The following is a 15,935-nucleotide window of genomic DNA, read 5'->3' on the forward strand; positions in this document are numbered from 1 at the left end:
CATGCCGACATGGATGGACGATCCAGCTGGGGGGGGGCGGGGGCAATGATTCCGGCAGGCTGGCCTTATAATGATATGCAGATGTATTACATTGCGTTTCCTGATGTCTGATGGTGGGAAATGCGGCCTGCCATCGACAGGCTGAGTGGACGATTGCAAATTGGCTTCACAACGTCATGAAACCGATTTTTGGCCTTCTTGTCATATTGTCCACTCACACTGCCAAGCACGCCCGACGCCAGCAGGCACAGATGATTCTGCCCAAAGTGAATAACCTGACACTTCTCCACATTATACTGCATTGTCATCTTGTTGCGCACTCACTTAACCTGTCTGTATCTCCTTGCAGACTCTCTCTTACTTTCTGTCTCTCGATCTAAACCATTAATATAGATTGTAAATAACTGAGGCCCAAGCACTGATTCTTGCGGCACTTCACTAGTCACAGCCTGCCAACTTGATAATGCCCCACTTATCCTTACTCTCTGCTTCCTGTCAATTAACCAAACCTCTATCTATGCTAATATATCACCCCCAACCCCCTAAGCCCTTATCTTGCCTATTAACCTTTGTGTGGCACCTTATCAAATGCCTTTTGGAAATCCAAGTATGCTATATTTTTGAAGCCTTTTCTTTGTCCTCCCCTGAACTGCTGACCTTTTGAGAGTTGAGAAAACAGGACCTGGTGGGGGAGATAGTTTTCAGCCATCCAAACACAGTGTCCAGTCTATGGAAGTTGATTTTGCATGAATTTTGCCTGAATGCTTGTGGAGCTGGCTTCAAAAGGGACACTAGCATTTATTTGACAGCCCTCCCATTGTGTCTCTACTTGTGCTACTAGTTCATCTATCATATTGCAGATGCTCTGCGCTTTCAGATAAAGTGACTTCAATTTTATTTTTTCTACTATTTCCTGGATGGACTCTCCGATACACTTTCTGTCCCATTCAGCTTGTCTTTACCCACATTAATATACTTTCCTATTGCCTCAACTATTATCTTTTGATTTCTAAATCTACCTACACCCTAAACCCTCATCCCCCTCTGTTAGTTGCCATTTTCCCTACTCTAACCATATTTGCTGGTGCACTGCTATGTTTGTATGCTCTGTCCCTTCCTGTCACACTCTGGTTACCATTATCTGTATCACTATCCTGCAATATTGCCTGGTCATTTCTCTTTAACTTTCCGAATCCCCCCTCACATGCGTTCTACCCACTATTATTTATTTTAAAGCCCTAGTTATGCAACTCACTTCGACACTGGTCCAGCAGAGTTCAGGTGAAGATCTTCCCAAGGGTACAGCTCTCTCTTTCCCCAGTACTGATACCAGGAATCAAGACTCATTTCTCCCACATCAATCGTTGAGCCACGCATTCAACTCTCTGACTTTATTTACCCTATGCCGATTTATTTGTGACTCATAGTAATCCAGAGATTATTACCTTTGTGGTTCTGTGTTTTAATTTAGCCCCTAGCTGCTCATCCTCCCTTAGCAGGACCTATTTCTCAGTCCTACAAATGTTGTTGGTACCCACTTGCACCAAGACAATTGGATCCTTTCCCCTCCCATTCCATTGTTTTGGGGCAAGGGAGCAAGGACAGTATTGATGTGCATGTTGAATTTAGCTGCAGGAATGCAAGGAGGACAGTGGAGTCTTGACCAAGTGGGGGTGTGCTTAGGGTGGGGATGGAGAGAATGTTGGAGAAACCGAAACTGGGAGAGGTGAAGCTCTGTGTGAAGATTTCAGTGATGGTGAAGTGAGGCTCAATATTATGAGCAGATGCCTTGATGCATAGGGTTTAATAATTAAAGCTGAGTTTCCAATCAAAACAGGACACCAAGACTACACACCATTCAGCCCAGCCTAAACAAACAGACAGGCAGGGGGTTTGATTCAGGGCTAGGGTGCAAGGTCGTGGCCATGCTAAGTTGGAGAAAGCTCACCCACAGCTTGATGTCATAGAGGGACAATTCTGATGTCAATGGTCATGCAGAAAAGGCTCCTAAATGTATTTTTTATTTGGTTCTTTCTCCAGATTGGTATGTTCTTCAGTGAGGTAGACCCCAGCTTGATGAATGCACTCTACAATGCTTCATTCTACACAAGAAAGGAATCCTATGACTATCAGTCTGTGTGTGGACCACCACCTAATACTGACACAGGAGCTGCACCCAGATCCATTTTTATTGTAAGTTTACACTTGCTGACAACAACCCAGAAGAAAAATCATAGGATCATTAAAAATATGTTGTGTCTTTCCCATGTTCTTTGAAAACTTGTATTTATTTGTTTTAAAATATTGGAATTGGGAAAAAGTCTGTTTGACCGGGCGATTAGAGGTGGGAGGACTAATGATGAACCCTAGAGGAATACATCCAGAGGTGACCTGTGGAGGTCTTGGAGCCCACAACATATGAACATCAGCCACACAGACACTGGCAGCCATGAGATTCTCTCAGTTCCTGCGATTGTGCAGAACATTGCAGGATGGAATTGATCACACGTCCTAATCACACATTCTGTAGGATTGTGCAGTCATCTCTCATTATCATGATGTCAGTCTCTCAAGGAAGGGTGGCTCCATGTAATAGAAACCTAAAGATCAGTAAAAGGAGGTATAAGCAAAATTCAGAATACGAAAAGTGATAAACATAATGCACCGTAACTTCTCAGAGTGGCAGTCAGCATCGGATTGCCACTCCGTGCCCAATTACTTACGTGATTTTTCTTCCGATCCTATCTTGCCCAACCTCCTTACTCAGGCCGGGCAAGATCCAGGCAGAGCAGCCCATCCCCGGGGCACAGTGTCAAAGTCCTTTTCTGATCTGAGATTTGAACAGAGGCAGCTGGGGGCAGTATCCCAGCTGCTGAAGGAAGAAGCAACTGTGACATCACAGGAAACTAGTAAGTTGATTGGCCGGTAAGTGCTTGGTGTAAGGGACAGTGTGTTAATAGCCAAGTTAAACACATGAGTTAAGGTAGATCTATAAATAAAAAGGAACTAAAGCTAAAATACAATGAAAATAAATATAAAATAAATTAGTTAAAATAAAATAAATAAATACCTAAAACACATACCAGTGAAATTAAGAATCGTATAAACTTTAGTTTTATTTGTTGGTGGCACTAGCACTTAATAAGCACAGTAAATTGCAGTATACATAGGAATGATTCTAAATTAATTAAGAAAGTAATGAAATTAACTAAATAACATACTTAACAATGGCAGGACAGGTGTTATGTTGCAGCTGTAGAATTTGGGAGCTTTTGGACACCAAGGCGACCCAGAACAAACACATCAGCAGAAAGTGTAAGCAGCTAGAGGAATTCCAGGATCATTGATCTGGAAGCTGAATTGCAGACACTGCGCAACATATGGGAGAGGGAGAAATAACTTTGATCCAGAAGATGGTCACGACTCTTAGAATAGGGTCGTATGTTTTGGTCAGCAGTGCAGGCAGTAGGATGTGACTGTGAATGAAGCAGGCAAAGGAAGCGAGCAGACAGGAGTGGAGAAGCCTCAGGCTTTTCAATTGTCAAACAGATCTTTTTTATTTCTGTTTATTAAGATTTAACAACAACCATAATGAGTAACAGTACAAAAATTAGCTGACAGCACAGCAATAATTTAATACATTTACATTTGGAAGAGAAAGAAAAGAGAAAGGAAAAGAAAAGTAGAGGGAAGCAGAAGAAAAAGGGAAGAACCCCCCCCCACAAAATAATAAGAAAATCAACAAAAATCACAGGTCAGATATAGTTTTACTTGATATAATATACACAACCTAATTAGGGTCAGTTATATGAAATCGGAGATCCTCAAAATAATCCAAGAAAGACTGCCATGCCTCATATAATCTATCAGTGAAGCCTCTTATTTTCTCAAGTTTAAGATTCTGCACAAGATCATGTATCCAATTAGTAAAAGAAGATAGGGCAGACTGTTTCCAATTTAATGGAATAACGCGTCTAGCCAATAATGTTGATAAGGCAAGTGCATCAGTCTGAATTTTTGTAAGAGGGATATCATTTAGTTCCACTCCAAAGAGTGCTGTAATAGGAGAAAGTTCCATGTTGCTGCTGAAAATACGTGAGTGGTGTAAAGATTTTTGTCCAAAACTAAGCCAATTTAGGACACGACCAGTACACATGGGGCAGAATTTTGCCGTCGGCGAGCAGGGGGCAGGGCTCGCTCGCCGACGCATAAAATGACATGGGATGACGTGGGACGGAACCCCCGACGTCATCCTGCCCCATTTAAATTTTCAGGAAGGCGGGGCGCAGCAAAATCAACTGCGGGCCTACCGATCTGTCAATGGTCAATTGAGGCCATTGACAGGATCATTTAAACAATTAAAGGACCTACCCATCCAACATTAAGTTTGGCGAGCAGACCAGGAGCCCCGGCAGCAAATAGAGAAAACATGAAACCTCATCCACAGGCGAGGTGAGGTTTCATGCAGGGTGTTAAAAATTTTAATGACGTTAATCTGTGAATTATGAACATGTCCCAACATTGTCACATCAGGAGGACATGTGAGGGAATTTTTTTTTCCCATTTTTAATATTGTTCAAAGTGGAAGCGATCTCCCTGAGGCTGCACTTAACCTCAGGGAGATGTGTGTTCTTTCATGTGCATGCGCAAAAGAGCGCACTCTCACTTTTAGGGAATACCCTCCGCCCACACAGGAAGTGCATAGCGCTTTCTGCCGACGTCACTCTGGGCGGGCCTTAATTGGCCCGCCCACATAAAATGGAGGTGCGGCCCGCTTCACTGGCGGGGATCGGCTCCCTGCCCGCCGCAGATTGGGTCAGGCCCACCCACCCGACAGGCAGAAAATTCTGCCCATGAATGAATGGGCTGGGGCAGTATGACATTTATCACAGGTTGGATCAAAATTTGGATAAATCTTAGATAATTTCACCTTGGATAGATGGATACGATGTAAGATTTTAAATTGTAGCAACCCATGTCTTGCACATACAGATGAGGAATGTATACGAGAGGTATGAGTGATAACTTCCAGTTATCTTCTAAGTCTGAGTCAAAATCTTACTCCCAAAGTGTTTTTAAGGTAGAAAGTGAAGGGCTGTGTAGTGAAAAAATTAGAGAATACAGTTTGGAAATTAACCCCTTAACAAACGGATTTGGTTCTAATATAATTTCAATCAGTGATCTTGGGGCAATAAAGAAAACTGGGTGATTTGTTTGTGCACAAAATCTCTGATTTGTAGATAGCAAAACAAGTGTGTGTAGGGCAGATCATATTTCCGAGAGAGAGAGTCAAAAGAAGCAAAAATATTATCAATATATAAGCTATCAAGGGTTTTGATGCCTTTCTTGTGCCAGACTTGAAAGGCAGAATTTTCTAATGAAGGCAGAAGTAAATGATTTACATCAACAGGGCTGGAAAAAGAGAGAGATTGCAGCCCAAAATGTGTTCTGAACTGGGTCTAAATCTTAAGTCACTGCCTAATGATAGGGTTTGAAGAAAAGGGTTGAGAAAGAAATGGAGGAGCACAACAGAGCAGGCAGAGATGTAGATTGACAGGAGGCTGCCTCCAATTGCACCCACGCTAAACTAGCTGAGTCCGAATGAAGCCAAAAAGAAATATTATGGATATCAGTGATCAATAATAAAACTAAAAATTTGGCAGTGCCAAACCACCTAAATGCTTAGATCTTTGTGGAAAAACTTTATGAATTCGGAGTGTTTTCTTATTCCAAATAAAGGAAGAAATTAATTGGTCTATTGCAACAAAAAGACACTTGGGGATAAACAATGGAGTGCACTGAAATAGGTATAGAAATTTTGGCAAAATATTTATCTTTACAGAATTTATACAATCAACTAAAGAAAGGAGTAAGCTAGGCCAACATGCTAGGTCCTGCTTTCTTCGTTCCAACAAAGGGTCAAGTTGAGCTTACAAAGGTCTCCAAGGGATTGAGTAATTAAAATTCCGAAATATTTAAAACTGTTTACTGAGACCTTGAAGGGGAAGGAAGAAAGAAGGTAACTCTGCAGCGGAGTTGATAAGAAAAAAATCACTCTTTTGCAAATTAATTTTAAAACCTGAAATATGACCAAATCGCTCAAGAATAGAGAAAATATGGCGAGATGAGGCCAGATCAGAGATGTGAAGAAGCAGGTCATCAGCATATAGGGAGAGTTTCTGCTCAACTCCACCCCATAATAACACCCTGGGCGGAATTTTCCGTGCCTGCTGGCGGCGGGCGTGATAGGTGGCGTGAGCAGACAATATGGTGCGATCGGTTTCACGACGGCGGGAAGGCAGGTTGCGACCTTCCACTCAGCCCGCTGATGATGGGCCACGTTTCCCGCCATCGGTCATTGGGAACTTCATTGTAATATATCAACATATCATTATAAGGCCATCCTGCCAAGCTATTGCACCCCCCCCAGATTGTCCGTCCATGTCGGCGGGAAAGCACGCTGACGTGTTTCACACCAGCACAGAGGCGACGTACACTTGGCAGCCTGCACTTTGGGTGAACTGGAGGTGAGTGAGCAGCAATGTTCTGCAGAGTTCGCCAGGGTCACCTGTTGCTTTGCAGGCTTCAGGGGGTCAGGTTTAAGTGCTGCCCTGCCTCAGAGGTGACTTTTAAGGGTGAGCGGGAGCAGGGGACAGGTGCAGCCCTACCTCTGAGGAGACCTTTGAGGTTGAGGGACAAGTGCAGCCTTGCCATTGAATATAGCGCACAAGCATTCAGGCTGTGGGGGGGGGGGGGATAAGGTGGGTGAGGGAAATGGCCACGCATTCAGGAAACCTGTAGAAAGTGACCATTCCTCTGCAACTGAGACAGTTCAGGCGCAGCCACATTGATATGATTGGGGTTGGACTCCTAGCTTATCTGCCCAATCAAATAACGCAGAGGCATCAAAGTGCCACCAAGATGTCCAGAGCCCCCACCGCACCCCCCACCCCTGCATCAGAGATTGCAAATTCATAAGCACTTTAGTGGACTGCAGAGCAGTTAGACTGCACACATTGTACAATCTCCTTGCTTTAGCTGGCCATGTAGCAGTCACTGCTGGAGACGCTCACATCCCTTTGCAGTGTCAGCATTCCGGTTTGGACCAGTCTCCCCCATGGTTCAAGCTAACAGGGCAGCCATGCAGCGCCTAATCTCTGGCCATCCAAGTGGTGGCCAACACACTCCAGGAAGCGTTAAGGGGCCATCGCATTTAACCAGTAGAGGTTCTTAGTACACCCATGCTAACCACGTGTCTCTTTCTTTCTTCCTGCAGGAGAACTACATCAGGATCATGGTGCCTGGTGAACTAGCTGTATGCCTGATGGCCTACAGAGCATGAAGAAGAGGGAGTAGAGAGCGACTGAGGCTCCTGGCTGCGCAGAGGCAGGAGCAGCAACCTCAGGAAGAAGGGGTGGCTGGGGCTCCTGCACACAGCACTCCAGAGCCACAGCGAGCATCTGATGCTCAGCGCCTAGCAACACCCAGGGTCTATAGGCGCCGCCTTTTATTCCTGCAGCTGACCGAGAACCAGTGTTAATGAAGACTGTGCATCTCTAGGGAATTGGTCGGTCACATCTGCCAGGTACTGCAGGGTTTGGCCCACAGGGACGTGGAGGGCATCCACTGCCAATGGCTGTGAAAGTGACCGCAGCGCTCAATTGCTTTACAAATGGCTCCTTTCAGGGTTCCACAGGAGACCTTTATGGGATCTCTCAAGCCTCCATCCACAAATGCATCCATGAGGTCACAGATGCCAACTTTGCAAGGGCACACAATTTTGTGCATTTTGCCCAGGATCAAGAGAGCCAGGATGCAAGAGAGATTGGATTCATCCAGATCTTTGGTTTCCCACAGGTGCAGGGTGCAATTGACTGCAACCAAGTGCTACTCAGGTCTCCATCGCAACACATGGTAGACTACATCAACTGCAAGGGCTTCCATTCCCTGAATGTGCAGCTGGTGTGTGACCACCAGAAACACATCATGCAGGTGTGTGCATGGTTTCCATGGAGTGTCCATGGCACCTATATCCTCAGTTGGTCACAGATCCCTGGAGTCTTCCAGGGTCCACAGAAGCTGTAGGGATGGCTCCTTGGGAACAAGGGCTACCTGCAGATGGCCTCAGACTGCAGCAGAGTGACGCTATAATGAGGCTCATGCAGCAGCTCGCAACTTGGTGGAGTAGACCATTGGGATGCTAAAGGTGAGGCTTCAGTGCCTGGACCGGTCTGGTGGAGCCCTGCAATACAATCCGCAGAGGGTGTCATGCATCATCGTCGTCTGCTGCACCCTTTACAACCTGGTGCTCCAATGGGTAGATGAGCTGGTTGAGGAGGAGATGGAGGAGCTGCACGTCTCCTCCGATGATGACGCTGATGAGGATGAAGGTGAGGAGGTCCTGAGAGTTGAAGATGACGAGGTAAGGCCCTCGCACTGGCTAGACAAGGCAGGCGCGCTCAGGAGGCCCTCATAGCTACTAGATTTGTGGAGGATGATGAAGACATGCAGTGAGGTGACCCCATAGTTCCTCACATCGCATTTGTGAACATTTGACTCCAGTCTGGCTTATGGCAGCCTGAATACCTTCTGTGAGAATGCTAATGTTATGGAGATGCAGTGGAGGCCCTAATAGTCGCTCGATTGCAGGATGATGATGTCGACGACATGCAGTGAGGAAACTCCATAAATCTTCACACTGTCTCTGAGAATGTCTGACTCCTGTCTGGCCGAGGGCAACTCGCTTGCGCTTGTGATCAGGGTCATATCACAGAGACGCAGCCATGAAACTTTAAAAGTACCTGATGCTTTATTTGTCTTCAGCACCTGAGCCCTCCAGGAACTGGGGCACAGCATCACTGGTCACAGATGCTGAAGAGATGAGGGCCAGACCCTCCTTAAAGGTGCTGAGAGCTCACAGAGAGAATGAGAGAACTCTGTGGCATCTGCCCACTACAATCTGACAATGACCAGCACTGCTGAGGTTCAGGCACCAGTAATGTTTCCAGGGAGTGTGAGGCCAGACTATCACTATGGTCTGAAGGCTGCATAGAGCACTGGGAAGAGGCCCTGAACACCTGCCTTTATCTTGTGCAGAAAGGTTTCACATCTGAATGACAAGAACACTGCTGATCAGAACAAGGAGCCAGAGGCAGGGAGACATTCTTAAGAGTTTATTGACAATAGTGAACAGTATGTACAAATGATTAACACCCGTGTCCAGGCTGTGCAACTAATTTTTCTTAACTTTCCTAATCCTACCACTACGTCTTGGTGCTCCCCAGACATCCACAGGGGAGGTGGAGGCAGCCTGCTGACTGCAATGCCCTGTCTGTGATGATCTTGGCAGGTGTCCTCTGGAGGGCCGCGACTTGGAGGGACCCGGCCTGCTTTCGGGGTTCTGCTTTGTGGTAGTGGCACCCTCTTCAGCCTGTGGAGCTGGAGCTGCTGAGGTCACAGGAAGAGGGGATTCAGATGGGTTGGACACTCCCAGAGTCACCTGGATGGATGGGCCCAGAGTGTGTACCTGCTGATCCTCCTCCCTATGGGTGCCTAGGGGCACCAGACTGACTCCGTGAGGAGCAGGGGGAGCTGGAATCAGATCAAGCTGCCCGGCACCCCTCCCGCGTGCCCACTGTTGGAGGCCAACTATGGCGTCAGCGATGGAGTTGAGCCCGCACAGTAGTGCAGGAATGAAGTCCTGGACCAAGATCTCATGGCAGCCACCATCCTACCAATGTTGACCTCGGTATGTTGGCATGCCAGCGCTATCACCTCAGATTGCAAGACACGATGGAGGAGTCCGTCCACCTTCAATTTGAACAGTACAGTGGGACATCCTTTCCTGATGTTCCCGAGCTTGCCTTTGCAACTCCAGCAATTGTGACATGACCGAGTCCAGAGGCTCCTCATCCGACTCGCACTCAGCAACGTTCTGGCCTCCAGCAGTTCGCCGAGTGCCGGAAACCTGGGAAGTCCCTGCCCCCGCCTGCAGTGGATGGGACAATGCGATGTGTTCACCAGATTGTGATCCCGAGGGTCCTCTAAAGCTTGGTCTCACCGAGGTGTGTGTCTCTGCACTGGTGGAGGGTGTGGGTGAGCGCTGTGATGGGACTTCAGGGAGGTTGCCTCCAGGTTCCTCTTCAGAGGTTCCTTCGGAGCTTGATTGGAGACCCTGGATCATGGAATCTGTTGGCTGATTCCCAGATGTGCCTGCAAAAGCAAGGGGAGATAATTAGTACATGGTAGTGGCCTGTGAAAGAGGACACATCACTCACAGCATGGTTGTCTGATGGATGTTGCATTGCTGGATCCTCACTTGGTAGAGCAGCGCTGACCTCACTGTCAGCACAGGAACGGTCTAGATCCTCAACAGCCAGCTGGATGGCTCTGTTTTCAAAGTCTGTGAGGACCTTAATTTCGGGCATTCCTCCACTGGTCTGTGATCTCTCCCTGTTGTTGTGAGCCAGCTTGTCCTGCATAGATAAAGATGGAGAAAGCGTAAGCAGGACGCCTGCCAGGATAGATGATAAATGTGCCTGGCCTGTGTGGATGGTGAGTGGTCCCATGGACAGGATGAGGACAATGACGGTGAGTGTGAGAGAGTGAATGGTGATGTCCCTTGCACTGGCAGTGAGTGAGGGCCCTGTGGGTGTGTGCTGGGTTTGTGAGTGTGTGAGTTGACAGTGATGAGAAGAGTGACTTACCCTTGTGGAACGTAGGAGATTATTTATCCTCTTGCGACACTGGGTGGCTATTCTCTTTTGAAAGCCGTTAGTGCTGACCACTGCTGCCACTGCCTCCCAAGCCTGATTGGTCACTTTGCTGCCCATCCTGCAGCCAGAGCAGGGATACAGGACATAAGAAATAGGAACAGGAGTCGACCATTCGGCCCCTTGAGCCTGCTCCGCCAATCAATAAGATCATGGCTGATCTCCTTATTTCCTATGGGCAGAATCGTCCCAGATTTGCTCTAAGTGCAGTAGCGGATGGGTAAAATGACGTTTTACCCACCGGCTGCGATAGCAGGATTTCACGAAACCCACCGCATTAGTTATGCATCCCCGTGAAACATGCCAAGTTCTCATTCACCTGCCACACCATCACCTCACTGCTTCATCAAGCCGGGTGCCATATTTAAAGTCCAGACACGCGCACACATCTCAGTGCTTCCAGCCCAGGACTCCTACAGGGAAGATGTTCACAAAAGGCAAAAAGACTGCAGCCCCCAGGTTTAGTGACGCATCACTGAAATGCCTTTTGAATGCCGTGAAGGCCCACCGTGATGTCCTCTACCCCCACTCTGGCCACAGGATGTGCAGCCACGTGACCAATCCGGCTTGGGAGGCGGTGACAGTGGTGATCAGTGCCAATGCTGCACAGAAGAGGTTGGCCACCCAGTGCAGATAGAGGATGAATGATCTCATCTATGTAACCAGGGTATAGCAACCATCTCATCATTCTAAACTCTCACACTCAAGCCCATCACACATTCACTGGCATCTCACTCAGTGCCAGTTCAAGGGACATCACCACCCATTCTCACACACACTCTCACACCTCCATCTGGCCTCATCTCCTCTGGAGACTGCCTCCTTAGTCCTCGCCATCTTGAGGCCACTTGCATAGATCAACATGTGCCCCCACACACACCCTGGGATACCCTCCTTCCGCAGTATAACCCTCGTCCTGTTGCCTCTTCCCTTGCCTGAAGTCACTTCTCCCACTTCTCCAAGCAAGCCCTAGCCCTGCAACCATTGAAAAGCCATGCACATATGACTGACCTGGGTAGGTAGGTGAGCCCACCTAAAAGTGTTGTGGTGCTGTCTGTGAAGCCTGGGACTGCGAGTGCTGCCCGAAGCAAGTTAGGCAAACAAACCTTGAAGTCCCAGGCAAAGTGCAGCCCGCCACGTGCACATCGCTTATGTGCTGTTGTGAAACACATAAACGTGTTTTCCCGCCTGTGTGGGTGGATGATCCAGCTGGGGTGGACAATTCTGGCAGGCTGGCCTAATAATGATACGCAGATGTATTACAATGAGGTTCCCGATATCTGATGGCAGGAAATTTGGCCTGCCATTGGCGGGCTGAGCAGACGATTACAAACTGGTTTCACATCGTTGTGAAACTTATTCCGCCATATTGTCCACTCACGCCACTAAACAAGCCCGGCGCCAGCGGGCACAGAAATTCCCGGCCTACGTCTCTACAAAGCCCAGGATCCTGTATGCTTTTTTAGCCACTTTCTCAATCTGCCCTGCCACCTTGAATGATTTGTGCACATACAGTTATGTCTGGTGCTTCAGAGTATGTGCCTGGTGCTGACTGGAACATAGGGCGGAATCGTTCCAGATTTGCACAAAGCACAGTAGCGGGCAGGAAAAAGGACGTTTTACCCGCCGGCTGCAATGACAGCTTTTCACATCGTATCATCCCAACCCCATCTCATTAATGTGGAGAGAAAAAAAACATTTCGAGTCCGAATGACTCTTCTTCAGAGCTAAAGAGAAGTAAAATGTGATGAAATTTATACTGTTTAAGGGGGGTGGAGCAGGTGAAGCTGGATAGAGAGCCAGTGATAGGTGGAGGCAAAGGAGAGATTGCCAAAGATGTCCTGGACAAAAGAATAAAGGAGTGTTAATGATAGTGGTACTGGCTAAAGGAGGTGCTGATGGTGGCATTAAGCAGAGAGCAGAATGTGATAATGTGCTGGTCACTGGTGGGACGTCCTCTCATTCACCTGCCCCACCATCACCTCAGGCCTTCAGTAATCTGGGCGCCATATTTAATGGAAGATCCTGCACGAGTTAGCACTCTTCAAAGAATGGGAAGCTGATGGCTGCCAAAGGAAGGAAACATGCTGCCCCCAGATTTAACGATGCGTCCCTCAAGCACCTATTGGACGCAGTGAAGGCCCAGTGCGATGTCCTCTACCCCCGCTCTGGGCGGAGACCAGCAAGCAAGGTGACAAATCCAGCATGGGAGTTGGTGGCAGTGTTGGTCAACGTCAACACCCTGCAAAAGAGGACAGCCACCCAGTGCAGAAAGAGGTTGAATGATCTCCTCTGTTCCACTAGGGTATGTCACTCTTTTCATCACTCTCAGTTCACACACTCACAAACCCATCACACATCCATAGGGACTTCACTCACTGTCAGTTCAAGGGACATCACCATTCACTGTCTCACACACACGCTCTGTCCTCATCCAATCCACGACACCACTCATCACCCACACATGCCAGGCATACTTATCATCTTGCCTGGCAGGTGTCCTGCTTACACTCTCTCCATCTGTATTCATGCAGGACAAGTTGGCACACAACAAAAGGGAGAAATGGCAGACTGGTGGAGGAATGCCTGACATCAAGGTCCTCACAGACTTTGAAAATAGAGTCATCAAGCTGGCCAGCGAGGATCTGGACTGTTCCTGTGCGGAAGGTGAGGTCGGCGGTGCTCAACCAAGTGAGGACCCAGCAGTGCAATATCCATCAGACAACCATGCTGTGAGTGATGTGTCCTGTCTCACAGGCCACTGCCATGCACTAATTATCTCTCCTTGCTTTCGCAGGCACATCTGGGAAAAAGTTGAGGGGGTCCATGACCCAGGTCCTCAACCCAAGCCCCGAAGACACCTCAAAAGAGGAACCTGCTGAAACCCTCTTTGAAGACCCATCACAGCACTCACCCACACCCTCCATCAGCACGGAGACACACACCTTGAGGGGACCAAGCTTTAGAGTAGCCTCAGGGTTACAATGTGTTGAGCACATCACACTGTCTGATCCACAGCAGGCTGAGGCAGGGACTTCCCAGGTTTCTGGCACTCGAAGGACTTCTGGAGACCAGAAATTTGCTGAGTCCAAGTCAGATGACAAGCCTCTGGACTCAAAGTCGATCCTCGGTTGCTGGAGCTGCAAAGGCAAGCTCGGGAATATCAGGAAGGGATGTCCGCTGCACTCCTCAGATTGCAAAGCAGGATGGAGTCTGAGGTGATAGCACCGGCATGCCAACGCACCAAGTTCAACACTTTGGGATGGTGGCTGCCATAGAGATCCAGGACATCGATCCTGCACTGCTGTGCAGGCTGAACTCTATCGTTGATGCCATAGTTGGCCTCCAACAGTGTCAATGTGAGAGGGGTGTGGGCAGCTTGATCTCACTCCAACTTCCCCTTCTCATCAAGGTGTCAGCCAGGGGCCTTCGTGCAACCATAGGTAGGAGGAGCAGCAGATGCACACTCCAGGGCCATTCACCCAGGTGACTCCGGTAGTCTCTGGCCCATCCAAATGCCCTCTTCCTGTGATCCCAGCAAATCCAGCTCCAGAAGCTGAGGAGGGTACCATTGCCACACAGCAGGACCCTGAAAGCAGGCCGGGGCCCTCCAGATCACACCTGTCAAGGTCTGTGCTAGACGGGCGGCAACAGTCAGCAGGCTGCCTTCATCTCCGCTGTAGATGTCCGGGGAGCACCAACACGCAGTGGCAGGGTTAAGACAGTTAAGGAGAATTAGTTGCACAGCCTGGGCACAGGTGTTATTCACTTGTACATCATAAACTTGCAAATAAACTCTGAAGAATGTCTCCTTGCCTATGGCTCCTTGTTCTGATGAGTAGTGTTCATGCACTCAGATGTGAAACCTTGGTCTCTGCACAAGATAAAGGTAGGTGTCTCAGTCCAGAGTCTCTTCCCTGTGCTTTGTGCAACCTTCTCAGCACACTCCTGGTGCGCCTTTACTGTCACTGATCACAACAGTCATGCCTGCACCTTGATGGGGCTTATCAGTTGCTGCCAGAATGTCCTGGGCTGGTGACACAGAGTTCCGTCATTCTCTCTGTGTGCTCTCAGCACCTTTGAGCTGCGGCTGGGCCCCCTTCTCTTCTGGATCTGTATCCAGTCACAGTGTTGTCTTTAAGGGTTCAGCTGACGAAGGATTCCATATGATCAGGAGAACTTAAAATTTTCCCCACTGCATCTCCAAGATATGACCCTGTTCATAGAGCGCAAGCGATCTGCCATCAGCCATTCATAGGAGGCAGACAGTCACATAAGCTCTGTGAGGATCTATGGAGTATCCCCACCGCGTGTCTGGAATGCAGGGGCTAAAAGCATCCACTGCATTTCTATGATAGAAGCCATATCACAGAGGGTATGTGCGCTACCAGCAGCCAGGCAGGAGTCAAATGTTCAAAGATGCAACATGAGGGTCTATTGTGTCTCCTCACTGCATGTTGTCGTCACCCTCCACGAATCTAACAAATATGAGGGCCTCCCAAGTGTGCCTGGCTCATCTGGCCAGTGCAATGGATTCATCACCATCACCATCATCCTTGCTTTCGAGGACCTCCTCATTCCCATCCTCCACATCAGAGGAGTCGGTCAGCTCCTCCACCTCCTCAGCCAGTTTCTGTCCCCATTGCAGTGCTATGTTATGAAGGGCACAGCAGGTGACAACGATGCATGACACCCTTTGTGGACTGTATCGCAGGGCACTGCCAGACCATTCCAGGCACGATAACTATATTTTCAACATGCTGGTGGTTTGTTTCACCAGAGTGTGAATTGCAGCATGAGCCTCATTATACCTTCTCTCAGCTGCAGTCTGAGGCCGCTGCACGGGTGTTATTGTCCCCTGCGGGTAGCCTTTGTCCCCGAGGAACCAACTCTGCAGCCTCTCTGAATCCTTGAAGACATCAGGGATCTGAGACCTACTGAGAATGTACGATCCGTGGACACTCCCTGGAAACCGTGCATAGACCTGCAGGAAGAGTTTGTGGTGGTCGCATACTAGCTGAACATTCAGCAAGTGATGGTTGATGTAGTTGATCGTTTGTTGCCATGGAAATCTGAGTGCCAAATGAGTACAGTCGATGACACCCTGCACCTGTGGGAAACCTGAGATCTGGGCAAATCCCAGCGATCTTGCTTCCTGGCTTC

The 15,935-nt window shown here is 48.3% G+C and overlaps 1 protein-coding gene across 1 annotated transcript in view; it reads left to right on the forward strand.

The window, feature by feature from the left end:
- The window catches only part of cacna2d2a (calcium channel, voltage-dependent, alpha 2/delta subunit 2a), a 758,554-nt gene that overhangs the window by 719,457 nt on the left and 23,162 nt on the right, over nucleotides 1–15,935 (forward strand). Inside the window, exon 31 of the mRNA XM_041191642.1 lies at nucleotides 2,041–2,193. Within this exon, the coding sequence (XP_041047576.1) occupies nucleotides 2,041–2,193 (153 nt within the window). The remainder of the gene's footprint in view (nucleotides 1–2,040; nucleotides 2,194–15,935) is intronic.

The sequence above is a fragment of the Carcharodon carcharias genome, chromosome 7 (genome assembly GCF_017639515.1).
Source record: "Carcharodon carcharias isolate sCarCar2 chromosome 7, sCarCar2.pri, whole genome shotgun sequence".
NCBI classification, from domain to species: Eukaryota; Metazoa; Chordata; class Chondrichthyes; order Lamniformes; family Lamnidae; genus Carcharodon; species Carcharodon carcharias.